General features: G+C 45.7%; 1 protein-coding gene across 1 annotated transcript in view; it reads right to left on the bottom strand.

The window, feature by feature from the left end:
- The window catches only part of XPNPEP2 (X-prolyl aminopeptidase 2), a 472,549-nt gene that overhangs the window by 437,315 nt on the left and 11,513 nt on the right, over window positions 1-23,721 (bottom strand). Inside the window, exon 2 of the mRNA XM_078688442.1 lies at window positions 11,536-11,606. Within this exon, the coding sequence (XP_078544568.1) occupies window positions 11,536-11,606 (71 nt within the window). The remainder of the gene's footprint in view (window positions 1-11,535; window positions 11,607-23,721) is intronic.

Genomic DNA, 23,721 nt, shown 5'->3' with positions numbered 1-23,721 from the left:
GCTGAACGATAATATCCCCTGGGCAACTGTCTTATAGCCTATAACCCTTAATCTAGTCAATCGCATTCATATATTGACTGTTTCCTATCTGTCCGCTACTTCAGTGGTTTCTGGCAGTAACTCTCTATTGTGAATGTCCCTATGAATTCATTACCTCCCATTTGTAATTGGTACTGGCACCTTCACACAATCCCATGAGTAAGGATCGCACCTCGGTCCCCAGCTCAGCCATTCCCGTGCTCCAGGCAGCACCATGCCCCTTCGCACCTCCTGCAGCTGGCACTATGTTGTGCAGCTGCCGGTACTTATCACACCTTGAATATCCTTTTAACTTCTGGCATTTAATATAATTTAAAAACTTGTCAAGGATTTTACTTCATTTAGCAGGAACCGAACCCCGGCTCACTGCGTAGTTGCCTAGCAACCGAGGCGCACACTGTCCCCCCGCGCCTCCCGTAGTCGGTCACGTGCTGTGCACAGACGCGACTCCGCCTCCAGGAAGGGTCAATGTATACGAGCCTGCCGGCACCCTCCATTGCAGGCATACGGAGAGGTGTATAGATGACGGGCTTTTTTCCTCCTGGATAACTGTAAGTAATACCTCTATTTCTTGGCAACGAGGCTCCCTTTCATCACTCGTTTGCCTTTACTCGCATCTACATGATGGAGTTCTTTTCCAGACGCGTGACTGCAGCGTCCTAAATCTCGCCTTACTTTCCTTGCTAGAATATGTTTCTAAACCGGAGGCCACCCTCCCTCCATCCCGTGATGCCTTAAGACCCCCCGGGAGGAGTACGTCTTTTTATGTGTGTCTGTTCGTATTTGTTGTGTTTAGTGTATAAAACCACACCAGAAAGGTTGTTTGATTTTTGATAATTCACGCCGCTTTTCCGACTTGAGTGTACCTTTGAAAAGGGCCGATTCACACACTTTAAAATCGATGAGTGTGTGCATAATGTACTTCTCAGCACATCACAATATTGATAGGTGTGTTGTGTCAAAAAAGACTCCGGTGTATGAGCCAAAACTCACCATACACTGCACTTCTTTGACTTAGTGTGCTATCTCCCCGGAGCATTCCTGACATGGGGTAATTAATTCCCCCCAATTAGATCACATTACAACGCGATAAGGTCTGAATGAGTACTGTGTGAGGAAATCACGAGACACACGTGATGAGCACTGCACGACGTTACAGGCTTGTAGCGATCTCGTTCTAATTATCCTTTTCTCTCCACAGGTCTTTTCTTCATACCCTATTTTAGGGTCTTGAAGCATCAGCCTACTACAGATTTTTGTAGTTAAGGCTCAGGAATCTAGGGCTAGCAGGGTGTTAGTGTACTCTGATCCCCCATTTTCCTCTCGGTCCTGAAGAAAACCCGGCTAATTGCTATGTATGGGTTGAAACATGTAGACCTTGCACATACTGATACACACAGTCATAACTCACTGTAATTGTATCGCAACACGTTTTTATTTAATGTCCAGTAATCTTAAAATAAAATCCATTTGTCATAGATATACCAGGACATTTTTTTAAAAAAATTCTGCACCACTCACAAGAACCCGCTCCACTGTATTCCAGGTGTTGCAGCACACCCTGTTGGCACTCGGCCTTCGGGGTGGCCCCCGATGATGAAGCATGTCACCACTAGGTGGTGAGTGAGGGGTTTATTATAACCTAAGGAAGACTTCCGTCTCCCTTTGTCCAACTTCATCATCTGTCCTCATTCAGATCACCTTTCGAGTAATCCCTTGAGGTGGTACTCCTTTTTTGTTTACTAATACTAGTCCAGGGGACCAGGAGTACTCTCCATTCACACCCTTGTGTGAATAAGATTCCCTTACTCTCTTTTTGTTTAAGTGTGTCAATTTGTGTTCTCGCCATTAAGACGGCGTTGTCGGCATACAGGAGCGATACAATCTCGTTATGATTAACCTGGGGTGAGTCTCGTACTTTGGCCACCAATTCTTTTTCCAAATCGTTGGTGTATAAGGTAAAAAGAAAAGGTGCAAGTACACAGCCTTGTCTGACTCCTCTCCTCACGTGAAAAGGCTTGGTGCATTCACCTTTTGATCCAAATCTCACCTTGGCTGTAGCACCTGCACAGAGTTGTCTTAAAAATAATATAAGAACCGCATCCACCTTCGTGTCTGATAAAATCTGCCATAATCAAAAGCATTGCTTAAGACAACAAATGCTGCGTATAATTTGCCTCCCTTAGCCTGAGTATATTTTCCATGGAAAATGGAAAAATTTAGCACCTGCTCTACAGTGCCCCGCCCCTCCCTAAACCCGTATTGTACTGGACTTGCAGCCTTATTCATCAACGGTCCGTTTTGCGAGCTCCTAATAGCGATTCATAGCGAATCGCTATTAAGGACTCGCAAAACGGTATTCATGTAGGAATTGCTAAATAAATAGCGATTCCTACACATTCCTTATTTGCGAGTAGCAAATTGCTAATCGCAAATAAGGAATAACTCCCCATTCATTCCTATGGGCCAAAAGGCCCATAGGAATGAATGGGGAGTATTCCTTATTTGCGATTAGCAATTTGCTACTCGCAAATAAGATAGCGATTGAAAGGGTGCCAGGGGTGTCCAAAGGACACCCTGTAGCACCCCTTAAATGCAAATTGAAACAGGTGTTGCGCACACACATGTCCAAAGGACATGTGTGTGTGCAACATGCAACTTAGAAAAATGCTTTTAAAAGCATTTTTCTAAGTTTTTGCTATTTACCGAGAGGTCTGACCTCTCGGTAAATAGCGGCCCAAAATTGCTTTTTCGCAATTTTAAAATGCTTCATGAATTGCATTCAAGGAATCTCAAATAGAGATTCCTTAAATTCAATTCTTCGCAAATGTGCGAATTCTTAAATAGCGAATTTTGCATTTGGGATGATGAATCCTAAATGCAAAAATTGCACTCGCAAAAGGCAAGATTCTGAGAATCTTGCCCTTTGCGAGTGCAGTTTAGCTTGATGAATCAGGCGGTTAATACATTAGTATCTTCCGCCCATTGTTGGAGGTGATTCAAAATAACCCTGCCTGTAACTTTCATAAAGGAATCAAGCAGGGATATAGGGCGATAACAGGAAGGATTATCCGGGTCCCCTTTTTTAAATATGGGGATAATCACTGATACGGACCAGGTTTTAATGAAGCCCATCTCGCAACTTGATTCAAGAACTCTGGTTAATAGTGGGGACCAGAGTTCAACCGAGTACTTGAATATGTCGATCGGGGTACCATCGGGGCCCGGCGCTTTGCCTCCCTTACTTTGTTTTATGGCTTCTAGTACTTCCTCGTTACTGATGTTAATTTTAAATTGTACAAATGTTTATTGGCCCTCCTGGTTACGATCCCCCTATCTACAATTTTATCTATCCCCCCAGGATTATATACTTTTGCGAAGAAGTCTATCCATAGATCTTCTGATATAGCCACCTCGATTCTTGCCCCGTCCCCCATGCTAAAAAACGGTGCCTTGACAGCTCCCCAGAGAGTGAGCTATCCTTTTCTAACGAGGCGTCATATGAATTGGTCCAAACCTGATCTTTAATTTTCCGCTTGCATCTCTTTCTTGCTAAATTGTATTCCTTCCTACACCTCCTAACTACTTCGGAATCCCTCCTCATACTAAGTAGGGCCATTTTTAATTGGGAGTGGGCCTTTATACAGTTAGAGTCAAACCAACCATTTTTGTTGGGTTTAAAATCTCTGCCGGGGAGTTGTAGGATTTTTTTAATTATCCTTGTAATAACGGCAAAGGAACCCAATATGTCTGAGTGTGATACCTCTTCCTGCAAACACTTTAAAATTGGAGTTATAGCCTCCATAATTATGTTCTTATTAGTGGCCTCAGGGTCACTCTTGGCCCATCGAAGGGAATACCCATTTAGTCTATCCAATACGCACCCTTGAGTCCAGGCTAAGCTCTCTACCAGAGAGCTTGCCTTTTTATGTGGGAATAAGATGTTAATACTAAGCGGGAGATGGTCACTGATCCCAACCGTGTGGGTGACGAAATCCGCTACCCAGGTACCGTAGCTGTTAGAAATAACAATAAAATCGATCAGGGTACTGTGTCCTCTCCCTACAAACGTGGGACTAAAATCAACAGTAGGTGAGCATAACATGTTAGCAAAACCTAGGTTATGTGTTGCCATAACTTTGTTAAAGCTGTCGCCCCCATTAGAGTGAATAAAGTGGGGCTGGCGATCATTATCAGCCTCACAATCGCCACATCCGCTCAAGAACTGTTGGCAGAGGTTGTGATTAAAATCGCCGCCCCATATAAGGATGGAGTCCTTCCCTGAGTTATCGCTCACACTCTTAAGATCCTCGTTGAGGTCACGTAGCATGTCACAAACTTGGCCCTTATCCAAATTGTTATACATATTAATGATTATTAGCTCAACCAATGTGGACACTTTGATGACAATAATTTGGTAATAACTACACAATTTCACCATTTTAATCCCTACTGCCCCCAAGAAATTTGTGACATACACACAGATCCCCCATTTATGCCTCCCATGACTCGAGTGACCCGCTGGAACATGAAACGTTTTAAAACCATCAAAATGAATTTCCTCCTTAGACCATGTCTCCTGCAGGCATGGGATGTCAAAATTTCTAATAAAGTCTACCCAGATTGGGTTATTGGTCTTGGAACGAAGCCCCGAGATATTCCAAAATGTTATCCTCGCCCGTCCCTTTACAAACGACTCGTGGGTACCATGGGTAGCCACACTCCCCAATCCGTTTTCCTCCCCGCTAGTTTCTCTGGACACCGGGGTACCACCTCCATCAATGCCAGATGTTCTAGGGGCTAATTGCAGCAGTTCGTTCAAGAGTACTTTGTGTGCCTGTTCTGAGATGGCCATTCCCGTGTTAGCATCCACAGGAGGTAGCGAGTGGGGGACAAAAGTTCGTAAGATTTTATCATTAGCATTCCTAATCCCACATACCCCGGGTCTTCTAAAAATGGAGGCGCTGGGTAGCCCGTTGAATTACTACCTTCCCGGGAGACCCTCGCTAGTATAGGTCAATCTACTTCTTCTAGCGATTCACCTATTTGTGACTTCTAGATTATACCTCGGAAGGTTGTTTAGAGGGTGACCAGAGGGGTGAATGTTAAACTTGTTTGGCATTTTAGGGTGGTAGAAAAACCCAAGTGGGAGCACGTTTATACCCGCCGCCTGCCTTCTGTTATCTCCGGCCCGATCCAAGATTTCTTTAAGTAAAGGTGGGGAGGCAAATGATAAAACTATACAATCCCCAACAAAGGATTTATTACTTGGGCCAAGCCACCTAACTCGCCTCGCCATTTTAAATGAGTGGAACATATCCCGTTTTCTGTCCCAAGAAGTGAATGGCTTTGTTTCTCAGTGTTACACAGTTTTACCTCACCCCGTCCTCCACTATAGGAACGTTGGCCAAAACCAACGTATAAGGAGCTGCCGCGGGTGGGAGATTCAGGTTTGACAAAATATAGCCGTCATCTTGGTGTGGAGGTGTACTACTAATCGTTTTCCATGTCCAACTTCCATGGGCAAGGAAGAACGATGCCCGCTATTATTTTGACTGGCAGATTCATGGAGCCTGACTCGGTGCGGGCTACTAGGCTGGCTAGGCTGAATGTTGCTTGCCCTACTAGGAACAACCTGTTTACTGTATACCTTTTTCCCTTGTGCTGTGAGAATTGTCAGGGTGGACTCTATCTGTCCCAATCTATTACCCATCAAAGCTATTGCTTCTTTCAACAAAACGTAGTGAGATCAACTATTGACTTCATAATATCTCCATAATCAGTATTGTTTTGGCCCTTGCTTAAGCGTTCATCGCTGGTGGATTTTGGACACAATTTTCTTTTGTTCCTTGCTGCCTTTTTTGCCTCTTTCCCTATCTGAGATTTACTTTTGAAATTAGAACATTTGGTGTCGCTGGAACTTCGTGGATCTGAGGTACTAAAATAGTAAGGGGATGATTCTGGGACACACATGCTCTTTTTTGAAGGGGGAGATCAGAGCCCTCTAGGTCTGTAATTGACCTATTTATTTATTTATTTTATTGAATTTATATTGTGCGCAATATAAATTCAATAAAATGAATAAATAAATAGGTCAATTACAGAAATCTCCTCACTACCCTGCTGTACACACCCATTATGTTGATCGAGGGGGGATGCGTTTTCTATAAAAATGGCGGGTGCATCGTTCAACATGTTTGTAACAGGTTCATTAATACTTGTGGCGGACAACCCTTTATTGAGTTTTTCCTCTACGTTACGAATTTGTTTCTCTATGGCTCCTACTGCGCCCGTCAAATATTTCATTAGGGTCGTACTCGACTCTTTTACAATGGACGTCTTCTTGCCAGATGGGCTGATGTGTAGCTTTCTTTTCCCCGTTTATCAAAAAAGCCACTATATATCAGCTATATCCTGATCGGTTGATGGAACTATACCCTTACCGTTGTTTCACAGGGTTGGAACGTATTTATATGTGAAAAGCCCTGTGCGCCCTCCCCGCTTGTGCGTACAACTAGGCTCAATAGACAGAGTGTACCAGTACTTAGCCGGGGTATTTATCTTACAGGGCGGTTAATAAATGTCACAAGCTTTCTTTCCCGATCTCCCTGTTGGCCCACTGTGTTGTTTAGCAAACCCAATAAATGTATGGGGTTGCAGACCCCGAGTCAATTGTGGGTTATTACATACAGCAAGGGTTAAATACAGTAATGTCAATTACCCGTAGTTCATATACAATATTGACAAAAACTTGTCCTATACACTCATCATTAAGAACTGATGACATTAGTTCAAACATTACCGTCAGCCACTAGTGCCTTAGGCTGCAGGTGGATAAAGCGCCATGCAAAGATCGCAGCATGTTAGCTTGCAAGTCCCGAGATGACTTATAATTAGTCTTTTCCTCAGTCCAGTCGCGGCTCGCAATTCCTCCGGGTGGGGGAAGGGGGGTTGGCGGGGGTTACTGAGAGGGGGGGAAATAAAAATAAAACTTACCTGACCGGTCCCGCGCCACCTCTGCTCCTGGCCGGGTCCGCGTTTTCCTACTCCTGAACAGGAACAGGATGGCTCCCTTCCCTCCGTTGCAACGTTGTGATTGCTGCGGAGTACCGGACAGCGCCCAGCCGGGCACCTGTAGGGAGGCCATTTTCTCTATGCAGGCTGCATGCAGCCGACATAGAGAAAACATAGAGTGCGCACGACTGCTTTGGTCATCCAAACAGTCAGGGTACTCAGAGTGGTGCAAGTCACTCCTCCCGGACCCAGCCGACCAGGCATATCCTCCCGCCCGCCCCAATGATGCACACCCCTGCCTTCTACTTTCTCACAGAGCGAGAAGCAGAAAATAAAATGGTATTTCAAATTCCATTTTTTTTCTGCTTCTCACACTGCGAGAAAGCAGTGGGGCGGCACTCCTCCACCCTAATGGTGGAGCCAACCATGCCTCAGTCTGCATCTTCGTTCAGGCAAGGGTTTCAGGAAAATACAAATATTGTGCATTAAAGTTTCCTCGGCCTTACCGCTCAGCCTGGACACACTGGGGTCTGGTGCTCAACAACAGAGTGGTTGGCAGTCCAAGTGAGCAGAGCACCACGACGATGAAGATGAAACATACATTTTATGAATTGAGAGCTGCAAGCCGACAGGTAAGACTGAGGAATCAAATCTATTTTGTCTGCCAGCAAGGAAATTTAATGTATTTGTTTATTTAATAATCTTGTAAATTCTTGCCCTGAGCGTGCCACACCCCAGAGGTCAGAAGCTTGTAATGTTGGAGGCAGGAATCAAGATCATCTCTGTAAGGCAATACTCCTGTGGTGGCAATCAACTGTTGCCAAATCATGTGGTTCATTGTTCCCTCCTGGGTGGCTTTAAAGGGCCGATGCACCTTCAAAAATATATCTTGTCTCATCAAAGCCTATTTTGGGAGACCAAATTCTAATGGCACCTGCATCCTGGAGGCAAATTGTGGCAGGTCAAAAGTAAGTGGATATGGTTTTACAATAAGCTGATCTAACAGTACCGAGACCCTACCTCGCAGGACTTCACTTCCTTAGGACAGAGAGTGAGCCTGTCTAGTGTTTTGAATTTTTAACAGTAGGCCAAACGTCGGTCTTTCAGAGATTTTGAAAGAAACGGAAACACATAGGCTTTTTAAAAATTCTATTTATTAAGTTTTTAACTAGAGAACAAAAACCAAAGACATAAGGAACAGGAGAGCAAAAGAGAAAGAAAGATAAATAAAATACAGGGACAACAAAAATGTAAGTAAAATGAGCATCAGCATATGCAGCATCAATAATTAGAGTGCAATATATACGGTATATTCGGCAGATAGCAACTCCACACGCAGAGAAAAGGATCGAGTGGCACCAGTTACATTTGGAATAACAATAGGAGGAAATGGAAAATATTCATGTGTAGTCCATAATGTTAATATTGTATCATAGCGTGAGGGTGTCTATAAACCCCTTAATAGGTGTATGAGGGTATAAATGAAGCAATAGCCAATTATGCATTGCATGTGTATATGTAATCTATCTCAGCTCAGTTCAGGTACAGTACAATCAGTCAATATCCTCAGGGTGAAGCAATAAATCGGTCCGCAATGGCTACCATATATTTCTGTGTCGTGAAGCATGCAGTTGTAATGTGGCATACGTGTCACTAGTAGTGTCACAATATAATAAGTCCTGAATCCAGGTCTTCACAGTTGGAACGGTTGATCTCCCCCATGTAACGAAACCTGTCTTATAGTGAGAAGCAGAAAAATAGCAACAAATCATCTTACTCCTGCCGGTAAAGGCCTGACATAGCCGAACAGGGCCACAAACGGGTTGAACGTAATTCGGATTCAATCATCCAGGATAGGTGGCAAAGAACCTTCCCCAATATGCCAGTATTGGTACGCAGCTCCAACCCAGATAAGAGAAATCGGAGCAACAAAGCCACATCCGGTCTGGTAGGGAGCAGCCCAAATCTCTCTCCCATGCTGCCCAGGCCCCCACCCCAACCGCTGGCCAAAATTATAAAGATAAGTGGTCGAGTTCGGAAACCAGATGGGCCCACTAGTTCACTTGAGAAGTAATGTAAGTGGGGTAAATTCTGTCAGTTCCTCTGGGGAAGATGGGAGTGCAACACGTATAGAGTTTTTGAATCCATGCAGAATAAAACTTTCCATGTAAGACACGGCATGTCCCACTGTTAAATCCACAACAGTGTGCAGTTGGGTACCGTGAAAAAGGTCACCTAGAGTAAGTAGTCTACACAAGTCTAGGGTTCGCTTGGGGAGTGTTTCTGTGGTCGGAGGCAGCTAAGGATTATCTAGCAACAGTATGTGTGGGGTATAGAGGAGGTCAACATTGAGATATCGTTGTAACATAACCCCGACCCAATATTTGGTTTGTAATGCTTATATCTCGGATGGTGTCCTAGGCAAGCCTCGACGTATAATAGAGGAAAGCGAACACAGGTGGGCCTGTGACCGATCCAGTTTCAAATATAGCAGCCTAGCGCCAGGGTGGTACCAGTAGTACACACAGTGCACTTGTAAATAAAAATCAGTGACCCCAAATCTCCTACTCTGGTATGGCATCGTCAAGGTTTGCCAGTTGATTTTCGGTTGCCTGCCAGCCCAGACCAGTCTAATGAGCAAACAGCGGAGTGTATAAAAAAATTTGGTTGTAAGGGCTATGGGGATTTTAAGGAATAAATATAAAAATTGGGGTGGTATACATTTTAATGATGGCAATTCTACCAGCAATCGAGAGAGGAGGTTTGAGCCAACAATCAATTTGTGTCGACAATTAAAATGCATGGTTGAAGGATCCAGCTTTGGACTTGAAATGGGCCATATGCTTCTTAAACAACACTCCGTTATCGATTATGACCCCAAGATATTTGTGATCGTTCTCAAACCAATACTGGTTTCCAGTTTATGCTCAATTCACAAGGTTTTTAATTTATCTTGCTTTGAACTATAAGAACTTTGGTTTTTTTCACGTTGATTTCAGGTTTGTTTGTGGTTATGTAGTCATGTTGTGGATTCAATAGTCTTTGCAATCCGACGCAGGTCTTGCTCATTAGTAATAAAATGTCTGTGAACAGGATGTCATGAACTAGTTTACCCCCCAGCTTGGGAGGATGTGCATTCACCATGTCATGCTTCCCAGAGAGGTCAGAGATAAACAGGTTAAAATAAACAGGTTTAAAAGGAGCGGTGCTAACACACACAGCTGTATCAATACAGACAAAGTGGTTATTTTCCTGGATAGCCTCCTGCCATCGCCAATCTTAACCTCTAACCAGGTACCTGTGTACAGGAATTGAATAGCCGGTTCTCCATAAACAAAGAGAGTGACATGAGATTGGACAGTGTCCTTGAGTCTGGATGGAAGCCTACTTGATTTCAAGGAACAACTGAAAGGTCAGAGGACTACTTTTGTAGGTCCTGTAGTAACTGGCAAAATACTTGGCCTTGTTGTCCAAGAGGGCTATTATACGATAACTGCCAGGCTGGCCTTTGTCACCATCCTTGTGGATGTGGTGGATTATTGATCCCTTCCATGAGTCAGGAACTTTCCCACAACTCAAAACTGCCTTGTAAACTATACACAGCTTGACTGCGCAGAAGTCCACATGGACCTTGAAGAAGGCCTGATGAAAGCCATTTGAAACTGCAGTGCCACTGGCTGTGGCTTTCTTAATCACCTTCACAAGTTGTTCTTCGTGGTAGATCAGTGGGACAGCCAACTCTACCTAGTTGTGGTAAAGAGATTTGATTGCCACAACTTTCATGTCTTCTTTTATGGAATCCATAGGTTCATGTGAGAGAGGCAATTTTAAAAGGCTTCCAACAGAAACCAACAGTATGTCAGAGCTGGGAGATGAGTAGTGGGTTTGCAGAAAATCTCAAGCAATTAAAATAACATGAGGATTCTGCATCCGAAGTGTTGCAATTTGTGGTCTGTTCTGCACAGAGTTTGAGAGGTTCAATGAGAGGAACTCAATCACCTCCTTGAAGGAACTGGTGAGGAGAATTTTAGCAGCATCTCCTAAATCATTATGCCCTAAAGAGAACCACAGGGGGACAGCACATGATACAGGGTGGTTTACTAGTGAACTCAAGGTGAGGCAGAAAAACTTGGCCAAACCGTTGAGCAGCCTTGAGTGGGGTTCTGTGAATCTCCTTCAAATGGCTAAAGTTAAAGAACCCTGATGACAGTATAAAAAAAGTGATCTGGCTAGCTGTTTTATGGGTCAGCAAAAAGAAGACCCCACACCAATTTTAGAAAACAGAGATTTACACTTAGATGTAGGATTACATTTAGGCGCAAGTAAATACATATGGGCATATTTATGTTTGTGAATCCTGCCCCATAAGTCAAACTTACTCATAATTGTCTTAAACATCCAGTTTGAACCTTGACCACACACTTATTTTAAGTTTTGCATATATATCTATTGTTCTTAGTGCACGCAACAGTGATAACTTACTGGGGGATTTAATAAACAGTTTCTCATCTCCTCTCCTGATCTGGAATGCTTTGAAAGTGCCAGGGTACATCCTAGAAACCAATGGAAAGATAGAGAGATCTGATTATATAGAAAATTGCAACAAAAAAATACAAATAAAAAGAAACAACAACCACGCACGGATTTTCATAAAAATAGTGTATTAATGACTAAGGCCTTTAGACTGCTATCCTGCTCCAGTCGCCTTTAGGTTCATCGTGAAAGATACTTCCAGCCCGAAATTACTTTACCTCTACTTTTACTGCTTCCCTTCGCGTAGAGGAAGTTAAGGTGGAGGTTGGTTTGTATCACTTTTGTCTACCCAGCTCATTGACTATGATAAAGCCAGTGTATCTCATATCCCCAAAGAAGAAAAGCAGGGGTTTTCCTTTAGCCGTGATGTTTTTGACAAAGTAGGGGATAGTGTGAGATGATCTCAGCACATCATTAGGGCCCTAGGACTACAAGTTTACTGAAGGTGAGGAACGGCGGGTGTGTGCAGTTCAGTATATACTGTGACAGGCATGCTTGTTGTGACTGCACTACAGATGAGGAGTGGTGAGCATTAAAATCCAGAGCTGAAAGGTGATTTTTTTGTGCCTTGTAATAACTTTCAATGCTTGTTATGATAAATTTAGAGCACTGAAAGCCGGTCACTGCCTGACTCCATATTTGCTAAAAAGATCAGTTAGAAGTCAGACACCCTGAGAAATGTTTTCATGCAATCCCTATTTCGTTTAAATCTTATATGAACTCATCAGAAGGGCGTAGTTTTATCCAGGGTGGGACTGGCCTAGAGGGCAATTAGACAGTGCACAACAGGTTAACGTGACAGGTCATTCTGTGGGCCTTTTTGTTTGCAGTTTGTGTTCCTGTTTTATTGTCTGCAGCGCACGTTCTTGCAGAATATTCCCTTAATAGTAAAACAAACATTGTGTCCGTCTCCGATACCATGCAAAACAGGTGTTCGGGGTGTCTTTACAACTTCAAAACTGCCCCAGATTGTAAAGTTTACATACTTTGTTTAGCTATATAATTCACTAATGGGACCCACTTTTATTTTGGTTAAAAGGCCTATTTTCTATTTTAGTTCAACCTTGGGTTTATACCTTGACATGATGTGAATAGGATTTTTTGTTGATAAACATACAAGAAATTGGGGTTGTAATCACAAATAATAAAAACAAAACACGTTTTAAACCCTAATAAACTGTAGTCAAAAGAGTAAGACACACGTTGGTTAAATAAGAACGTTAGAGGCATATTGGAACATATGTTATATGAATGACAGAATCTAATGTCCTCGCACTTCCATCAGAACATTGTAGAGAACGCGTCGGAGCATGAAGGCTAAGCTCTTCAAGTAAGTACAAATTCGGGAACACGCAAAGACACAAGGGTCACTATTCCTTATATAATTAAACCGTGCACATTAACCGTTGAAGCTTTGAAATGCCACAAAACAATCACGCCGGTAGCCCCCCTTCCCACCAGGTAAACTACAGTTATGGAAACAGAATGCGCCTGATATTTTTTTCTATCAAGGTTTAAATGCCACATAAACACACGCCGGAAGCCGCTATCCCCTTTGGGAATACCGCGAATCAGGACACATACAGCATGAACCCAATGTATTTTTTCACGGTTACCATTGACTAAAACCACTAGTCATATGCACGGCCCAAATTTGTGCACCACCGATTCATTTGCTGATCACGTTTATAATAACCACAGACATGTTTGCGAACATAACGCACTGATAAATACGCACTAATTAGCATGCTTTGTTGATAGATGATGTAATCTGAAAACGCATATTATGTATATTCTTCATGTATCGTGAACCAGAGATGTTTGTTCAATTACTTTTACAGATGAAGGCTGCATACGGCCGAAATGCATTGGGACCTGGCAAGCATTGTTCTAAAATCAATGAACGTAGTGATTAAAACTGCAGCCAATGGATAAAACCAAATACAACTACATGAATGAGAAGCATGTTTCAGTAATCCATTGGATATCAATTCACTGAAAAGACCACGTTGAAAATTTAGCAACCTCCCTTAGGAGGCACCACACTGTGCCCTGGGGACACACCTCACCGCTGTGGGGTGCATCTTTGATCGATGGGAATGTGGTCAGTCCGTGTCTTGTAGCCAGTTTGTCCCAGATCTCCAACGCCTTGTAATGTAATGTAAGCGTGCACTTATATAGCGCGGCTGTCACTCCAAGGAGCATCCTGGCGCATATAGCCCGTAGCCTAGGTGGAAGGCCGGAAAGTCAGCTCACACATCCATCTCGTCAATACTGAACACACTGTGCCTAAACCAAAGTCATACAGACCGTATCTGAGAGGTTGAAAATCCAGGTTTTCAGGGCCTTACGGAAGTTATTCTCAGCAGAGATCAGGCGCAGATTGGGTGGGAGTTTATTCCAAGCTTTTGCGCCCAATGTTGCAAGAGATTTCCCTCCTCTTGTTGAGAGTCTGAATTTGGGAATCTGTAACAGATTCATGTTGGCTGATCTAAGGGAACGTGTTGGTGCGTACAGTTTAAACCAGGGGAGAAAGTATTTGGGTCCTTGTTGGTGGTATGCTCTAAAGGTAATCACCAAAATTTTAAACAGTATGCGTTTGTGAATGGGCAGCCAGTGTAGGGCCTTGAGAGCAGCCGAGGCAGATGACCTCCTCGGCCATTTTAGAACCAGGCGGGCAGCAGCATTTTGGACGACCTGTAGCCTGTGCAGGACAGATCGATTTAGTCCTGCATATAAGCTGTTGCAGTAGTCCAAACGAGATGTTACAAGTGCTACTGTCACCGTCTTCCTGGCTGTCAGAGGGAGAAAATCAAAGAACTTTCTTAGTCCTCTGATGATGTTAAAACAGGACCCTGCCACTGCCCCTGCCTGCTGTTTGAAAGATAGGGCATTATCAAACCTGATCCCTGGGTTCCGGGCCGTAACGATGGTATCAGGAGGGGACTCCACATCCAGTGGCCACCATAGGCTAGGGGAAAAGGGGTTTTGGGGGCCGAAGGGTATAATTTCGGTCTTCCCGGTGTTGCACTTTAGATGGTTCTCACGCATCCAAATGAAGGTTGCGGTAAGGCAGTCTTTTAGATTTTCCTCTGCCTTTCCATTTTCCCTGTCTAGTACCAGAATGAGCTGAGTATCGTCAGCGTATGATATGGTACTGATGTTAAAAGACGAAATCAGCTCAATCAAGGGGGTCATGTATAAGTTGAACAGTACCGGGCTCAAAGTGGAGCCCTGAGGTACCCCTGTTTGCGTGGTTTTTTCCTCGGAGCAGTGTTCTCCCAACACCGTGACCTGTCTACGATGGTCAAGGAAATTCTTCAGCCAGTCCAACACGGTGCCCACTATCCCCGCTGCTACCAGACGACTGATCAATATTGAGTGGGACACCGTATCGAAAGCCGCCGATAGATCAAGCAAGATAAGGACGGCCTTCTTTCCTTGATCCATAGCGGTCTTCAGTGTCTCCACGGTGTACAAAAGGGCAGACTGGTGGAGTGTGAGGCCCGAAACCCAGATTGATTAGGGTGCAGGATGTCCTCATCCTCCAGAAATTTGGTCAGCTGTTTATTCGCCGCAGTTTCAGTCATCTTGAAAAGCAGCGGGAGCAGGGAGATTGGACGAAGGTTGGAGAGTGTTGAGGGGTCTGGCAAGGGTTTTTTTTGCAGAGGTTTCACTGCTGCCAGTTTCCATTCCGATGGAATCACGGCAGAAGACAAAGATGAATTTATGATGTTATTTATGGTAGGGTTAACTGTATCTACTAAGGCATGTATCAGCATAGGGGGACAGGGGTCAAAGGGAGAGCCGTATTTAGTGGACAGAATCAATTGACGTGAGTCTTCTAAACTAATGGGCAGGAAATCACAGAGTTGTGCTGCTCCAGAGGCAATTTCTAGGTCCTCTACTGCCTTGGCAGCAGGTGGTTCAGAAAAGTCTTTGGTGAGGTTTAATATTTTCTGCTCAAAAAAGTCTGCAATCGAGTTGCATAAAGTGAGGGAGGGAGGGATCTCCGATAGGAGGAAACTTGGTTTCATAAAACCATTGACTACTTTAAAAATCTCTTTCTGTTTATTGTTCGAAGAGTCAATTGCTTTTAAGTAATATTCCTTTTTGGCAGTTTTAATCTGAGCGTGGTATTGCCTCCTAGATTCCTTATAGTGGCTGCAATCTTCTTCCTTATACAAGCGCCGCCATTTCCTCTCCAATCTTCTAACCTCTACATATTTCTCTTTCAAGGAGAGTGAGAACCAGGGTGCCGATTTTTTGTTATAGTGCGGTTTACTGGGGTTTGAGGCCTTCGGGGGGCCACAGATTTCCTTAATCCAGTGATTAAAGTTTTTATTATCTGCCTCTGTGGCACCCGTAAGAGTGGGTTTAAGCGCCACAGCTCTCTGCTGCAGATCTGGGTCATTGCTTATTTTTTTCCAATCGTATTTCATACTGGCATCAGCCCTAGGGACACCCTTTCTGATCCCCCTTCCCTCCACTAAAAGGTCAAATGGGATAAACATATGGTCGGTCCAGGTTAGAGGGCGGGGCGGTTTTACCTTTAAGGATGTTAGATTTGAACAAACGCAGTCCAATGAATGTCCTGCCTTATGAGTAGGGTCCCGTGTCAATAGGGTCAGCCCCAGCACGTCGATTAGATCTTTAAAACAGGCCGCATTTGAATCTGAGTCAGAATCAAGGTGAAGATTCAGATCGCCTACAACTGTAAAATTGGCGAATTTGAGAGCAAGGTTACTGATCACCTCCGCTAGACTATCTAAAAAGTCTTTCTGTTGACCCGGAGGTCGGTATATCAGTACTCCAGACAGAGTAAAAGTAGTGGTCTTGTGTATATGGAGATTGAAACCCAGGCTTTCCGCCCCCCTGATGTCTGGGAGTTCAAATGAAGTACATTTGATCGATTCGCGATGGATAATGGCGAGCCCCCCCCCCGTTGTTCCGGCCTATCCAATCGCTGGATATAATACCCTTGCGGCAAAGCTACAACAACATCCGGGGTGCACCAGGCTTTGAGCCACGTCTCTGTGACGAACAAACAATCCAGATCATTTTCCGCAATTAGGTCATGTACGTGCGCTCCATTTTTACACATTGACCTGGCGTTAATAAGCCCTCCTCGAAAAGTAGTAAGGCAGTTTGGCATTGTGTTTTGTATCTCCGGGATTAACTCAATTCTGCAGTTGTTACAGCATGTTGGTCCCCACCAGGTGTCAGCTTGCAGTGTGTTATGGCAGCACGTACCCTGGGTCTGCAGCGAATATATCATATCTCTGGGAATATGCATATCGTGACTAGGATGGCTAAGGGGGGTGGCCCTAGGCCCGGCCGCGGCACGGACGGGCACAGACGGGCTTACCTCTGGCGCGCCATCGGTGCGCCCGCTGCGCGCGTCCGCTGCGCGTCAGCCCCATGTGAGCTTTAAATAGGAGGCTCCTGATGGTCCTAGTGCAACCACTAGACCGTCACCTCTCTAAGATGGCCCCCGGAAATGAGGGTGATGGACTCCCTCTGTACCGCGCTAGTCCACTCCCTCCACAACAAACAGCACAAGCTGCGGTGGAACGGGGAGATAAGCGGTGGCCTACACACAAAGGTACAATTTTACTAATGTGCCAACAATTTAAAATTTATACTGTGCAAATAGTTATCATTTACAAGCAGTACATACGGCGATTTTAAAATTTGTATTTATGCAGCTAAGAACAATATCGTGCTAGCGTGCTCAGGTAGTTCAGCAGCGCGTCAGCATGTCAGGGTTTCAAATGTGAGTGAGTGCTTTGGCGCGGCCAAAAATGCTCGCCCTAAATAGGAGGCTCCTGATGGTCCTAGTGCAACCACTAGACCGTCACCTCTCTAAGATGGCCCCCGGAAATGAGGGTGATGGACTCCCTCTGTACCGCGCTAGTCCACTCCCTCCACAACAAACAGCACAAGCTGCGGTGGAACGGGGAGATAAGCGGTGGCCTACACACAAAGGTACAATTTTACTAATGTGCCAACAATTTAAAATTTATACTGTGCAAATAGTTATCATTTACAAGCAGTACATACGGCGATTTTAAAATTTGTATTTATGCAGCTAAGAACAATATCGTGCTAGCGTGCTCAGGTAGTTCAGCAGCACGTCAGCATGTCAGGGTTTCAAATGTGAGTGAGTGCTTTGGCGCGGCCAAAAATGCTCGCCCTAAATAGGAGGCTCCTGATGGTCCTAGTGCAACCACTAGACCGTCACCTCTCTAAGATGGCCCCCGGAAATGAGGGTGATGGACTCCCTCTGTACCGCGCTAGTCCACTCCCTCCACAACAAACAGCACAAGCTGCGGTGGAACGGGGAGATAAGCGGTGGCCTACACACAAAGGTACAATTTTACTAATGTGCCAACAATTTAAAATGTATACTGTGCAAATAGTTATCATTTACAAGCAGTACATACGGCGATTTTAAAATTTGTATTTATGCAGCTAAGAACAATATCATGCTAGCGTGCTCAGGTAGTTCAGCAGCGCGTCAGCATGTCAGGGTTTCAAATGTGAGTGAGTGCTTTGGCGCGGCCAAAAATGCTCGCCCTAAATAGGAGGCTCCTGATGGTCCTAGTGCAACCACTAGACCGTCACCTCTCTAAGATGGCCCCCGGAAATGAGGGTGATGGACTCCCTCTGTACCGCGCTAGTCCACTCCCTCCACAACAAACAGCACAAGCTGCGGTGGAACGGGGAGATAAGCGGTGGCCTACACACAAATGTACAATTTTACTAATGTGCCAACAATTTAAAATTTATACTGTGCAAATAGTTATCATTTACAAGCAGTACATACGGCGATTTTAAAATTTGTATTTATGCAGCTAAGAACAATATCGTGCTAGCGTGCTCAGGTAGTTCAGCAGCGCGTCAGCATGTCAGGGTTTCAAATGTGAGTGAGTGCTCAGGGTAGCGACATAAGCACTGCATTGTCGGGACTGTTTGGGCAGATAGGCAAGGTCCCACAGAGGCCTGCACGCCACTACTCTATCCATGTGTACCCAGTGCTTTTTGCTCTCCGGCACTACCCATTCGGAGATGAAGCCTAGGTAGATGCCGCTCAGTAATAGCCCCGAAGGTTGGGCCATGCGAGCCCCCCACGGTTGCGGTGAAGCATTAGAAGTGCTATAGATAAGCGAGGGTACTTTGCCTTCCAGATAAAGGAGAGTTCAGCCTGCAATCTGGTGATGTCTTTGGTGGGGATGGGTTTAGGGAGGAATTGGAATATGTAGAGAAGCCTGGGAAGAATATTCATCTGTATCACATTCAGGTGACCCAACCAGGAGATATGAAGCAACCTCCACGACAGAGTTCTTCATGAATCGCCTTCCGTAGGTGCAGACAATTTGCCCTTGTCCAGGAGGAGAGGGAGTCTGTGATGGTGAGACTCAATTACTGTATGGAGTGTGAGGCCCATTGAAAGGGTGAGAGTGCCTGGAAATCCAAGAGGCATTGCGCCCAAAAGTGAGAGTGAGAAAAGTTATCTTGTATCCAGAGATATGCTCATAAGTTTCCAAGATCTGGACAACGGCCAGGAGGGAGGTATCCAGCTATTATAGCGCCAGGTGGAGGTCATCGATGTATAGGAGGACCTCATGTTCCTGACCTGTGAAGGGAATATCTCTGATGTCAACCAAGCGTCGGAGTTGGAAAGCCAAGGGTTAAACCACTAAGGCGAAGAGTAAAGAGGACAACAGGCAGCCCTGGGGGTGCCTCGGAATAACGGAAAGGAGTTGGTGGTCATGCCATTAATACAAATGGAGGAAGTAGGCGCTGAGTAGGAGGACATATCTTACTCATCATGACAGGGTGAGTTTAGCAGGGAAGGTTTTCTGTCCTTTATAAACCCCACTTAGGGCGGTTCTAATGAACCAGGGAGAAGGTGCTCCAAATGGTTAGCCAGAATCTTGGCGTAGAGCTTCCTGTCAATATTTCGTAGGGCAATTAGATGATAAGGGGAACATAGGGTAGGTAGCTGCCTGGTTTGGGGATCAGAACGATTTCAGAATTGGACATGGTGGGCGTAAGGCCGTTGGAGGGGGTCAGAGAGTTAAAAACAAGTGAGCAGGGGAGCTTGGGGCTGCGGTAGGAAAACCATATAAAAGGACGGCGTGAGGCCAATGAGACCAGGAGATTTCCCTTTAGGAAGCTCCAGGAGTGCCTTGCAGAGTTCGGCAGCAGAGAAGGGCTCTTCTAGGTCACGAGTGTGGGAGTGGGCTAAGGACAGCTCTGGGAGTAGTTGTCTGTCTCTGCAGAGTCTTCTGCCCTGAGGCGTAAAGGGTTCAATAGTAGTCCTGAAAGTTTTCTGTTTGTTCATTTCCTGAAATACCCAGGCCGAGTTTGGTTTCTGAAGTTTGCAAATTTGGCAACTTACACTGGTGATGCAGCCTGTGCACCAGGAGGAAACCTACTTTATCTCCCCCGGTAGTACTTTTGCTTAAGAGCACGGAACAAGTGTTCAGCCTTGTTGACCTGGACCTGCCCCCTCAGCATATATCAAGTTGTGTGTTGTTTGTCAGTGCGCCTAAGGGCAACAATGTCTGCTGTGAGCTTGGCTTCAAGGAGTCGCACCTCCTGAGTCCTGGCTATGGAGATGGAAATCAGCACCCTGCATATAGTGGCTCTGAAGCCATCCCATAGGACGTGAAGGTAAGCTTCACACATTGTGCTGAGCCGAAAATACTCCGTAATGGCGTCTTGCACTGCTGCCCTGTCAACTGGGTCTCGTTAAAGCTGGGGGGAAAGACGCCATCGCTGAGACGCGCGAGGTTAGGCCGTGCAGGTGTTGGACCCTGCTCAGCCCAAGCACTGCAGGAGCGTAGCATGCACCAGTCCCCTTCTCTTGTCCACCGAAGACCCACAGAAGATTTATACTGTGAGCATTCCAGTGGACCCGAAAAGAGGGTGGTATAACACGAGACACCAAGTCTCCCACCCTGTCGAACGTCAGGACACGGCTCCCTCCTTCACGCCTCTGCACCTGGAGTCAACAAGGGAAAGACAATCTTTCAATGTACATGGATCCTATATAGCCTCTATGTCAGTGACCATGTTCCACCCCAACATGCACCCCCTCCTTACCAGTGGTAAGCGCAGGCTTGGCTTCGTGTAGGAACTGGTATCTCCAAAAGGAAAAAGGCACTCCAAGGAGATGGCAACCAGTCAGGGGCACACAAAACACAGCGTCCTGAGTTCAGTAAAGGTGCAAAGCTAAGCACCATAAAAGGGGAAAAAAGAGAGGCTGGGAAAACGATCCCGCTAACCCAAGCTAAAAAAAAACCCTCGTATAATCAAAATAGGGCAAGGGACAAAAGAGAGACTAGTGACTCTCTTTACTTCTAACGCGCCAGCGTTTGTACACACAATGCCAGAAGCGGAATGACCCGAAACGTCACTTCCGCGCGCCAACGATGTGGACAGGCGCCTATGCGAATTGCCCGGATTCAAGAAACAGCGCGATTAATACCGCGCTGCGGACACCGCAAAAAGTGGCAACAAGTGAGAACGGGAGCCCCCGCTCACACAACAAGCAATAAACACAAACGCTGGCAACAGAGAGGGAGGGAAACAAAAAAGGAACCTACAAGCAAAGTGGGGAAGGGGGGACTAAACTTACTCTCTACCTCCAGCGGGGAAGGGCAAGGTAAACAACGAACAAAAATCTCCCACGAGCCCGTGGGAGACAAAAAGGAGAAAGATGGCAACGGGAACTTTCAGCAAAGCACAGGAAACGAAGGAGCTGGATACCAAGGTCACAGCAATGGCGATATCGAGCAATGATAGAAAGGTAGGACACAGATTTATACCCATAACCCAGGTCATGTGATGGTGGCCCATGGTCACAGAAATAGGACTAACTGCCGTTTCCTAACAGTACCCCCCCCCCTACAACCCTCCCCACGGGACGGGGCTTCAAGGGATGCTGCCTATGGAACAATCTAACCAGTCGAGGGGCATGAACCCCACCAGCCGGCTCCCAAGTCCTATCCTCCTGTTTATATCCTTTCCAGTCAATCAAGTAAAAGAGACGACCCCTAATCCGTTTAGAGTCGCAGATGGCATGTACCTCGAATTCTTCCTGACCATCAATTGTCAATGGAGGTGGTGGGGGCAACTCCTGTGCAGAGGGTATGTAAGGTTTCAACAATGAGGTATGGAACACAGGGTGTACCCCATAGTCCTGTGGCAACTCAAGCTTCATCGCAACCGGGTTAATAACCTGGACTATTGGAAAGGGACCTACGTACCGGGGCTGCAGTTTACGTGATCCTTGCAACCTCAAGTTACGGGATGCTAACCACACCATATCACCCACCTTATATGAGGGAGCTGAGGCCCGATGTTTATCCGCTTGTGCCTTCATAGCAGCCTTGGCCTCCACCAGACTCTCCCGGGCCAAGCCCCAAATGTCGCTCAGTCGCCTACAAACCCCATCAATGGCTGGCATGCGTCCCGTGGGCTGAATAGCTACCGCCCTAGGATGGTACCCAAGTGAACAATAGAATGGGGTCATGCCCAAAGCGGAGTGCAAGCTGTTGTTATATGCGAACTCAGCAATGGGCAGAGCCGTCACCCATTCACATGACAAGGAGGTAATCAGACATCTCAGGTACTGTTCCATTGTCTGGTTGGTTCGCTCAGTCTGTCCATCAGACTGAGGATGGTATGCCGAGGACAAACGTATCTCTGTTTTCAGAACCAGACACAGTTCAGACCAAAAATGGGACACAAATTGTGCTCCCCGATCAGATATAATCACCTCCGGCAACCCATGTAAACGTACTACTGAAGACATAAAGACCACAGACATTTCTTTTGCCGTAGGGATTTTGCAGAGTGGTATGAAATGTGCCATTTTGGTGAATAAATCCACCACCACCAATATAGCCGAATATCCAGAGGCTAACGGCAGATCAGTTACAAAATCCATACTTATGGTATGCCACGGGGAAGGCGGTACCTCCAAGGGGCACAAAAGCCCTGAGGGCTTACAGTGCAAGGGCTTGTTGATGGCACATACAGGGCATGACTTCACATATCCCTGAATGTCACTTATCATGGAGTCCCACCAAAACCACCGCTCACACAGTTCTCTCGTTTTCCTTATCCCTGGATGTGCCACCAATGCAGATGAATGGCACCATTCCTGGACCTCATCCCGTAACGAAGGAGGAATTACCATCCTGTCACCATGATACAACAACCCTTCCTTCCTACTAACCTGGGGCATAGATAACAAAGGAGCCAAATCCAAAAGCTTCAATCGCTCTTTTACCAAAACAGTAAAATCATCCATACCCGTGGCCCCCACTATCCGCTTACTTTCAATCATGGCCCTATTCTCCTTCACAGGACCTTCTCCTTTGGGTTCACCATGAATCCGAGAAAGGGCATCTGATTTAACTTGCTGGGCCGCCGGCCTGTAGGTGATGACAAAATCGTATTCATTAAAGAATAACACCCACCGCATCTGACGAGGTGTCAATGCCCTAGCGGAACGGAAAAATTCAAGGTTTTTGTGGTCTGTATAGATGGTGATAACATGTCTGGCACCCCACAAATAGTGTCGCCACTCCTCGAATGCCAATTTCACAGCTAGCAATTCCCGTTCGGCCACTGTATAATTCTGTTCAGCGGGCAACAAGGTCTTTGAGAAAAAGGCGATTGGATGCATGTGACCGGTAGTTTCGTCACGCTGGGATAACACCCCACCCACAGCACACATTGATGCATCAGTTTCTACAAAGAACGGCAGGGCAGGATCAGGGTGCACCAATACAGGTGCTGAAGTGAAGTGCTCCAATAAAGACTGAAAGGCTTTCTGAGTCTCACTGGTCCACTCAAAGGGGACACCCTTCCTCAGCAGACGAGTCATCGGTGACACTACCTCAGAGAAATGCGTAATGAATCGCCGATAGAAGTTGGCGAAACCCAGGAGTACCTGGATCTGTTTCACGGAGGTAGGCACAGGCCAGGTCACAATGGCCTGTATTTTCCCCGGGTCCATTCGTATCCCCTTTGCTGAAATAATGAATCCAAGGAACTCTACCTCTTGGGTGTCAAACTGGCATTTCTCTAGTTTGGCATAAAGATGGTGCTCCT

The sequence above is a fragment of the Lissotriton helveticus genome, chromosome 4_1 (assembly GCF_964261635.1).
Source record: "Lissotriton helveticus chromosome 4_1, aLisHel1.1, whole genome shotgun sequence".
NCBI lineage: Eukaryota > Metazoa > Chordata > Amphibia > Caudata > Salamandridae > Lissotriton > Lissotriton helveticus.
The sequence above is the reverse complement of the archived record's forward strand: the minus strand, read 5'-3'. Positions and strand labels throughout refer to the sequence as shown.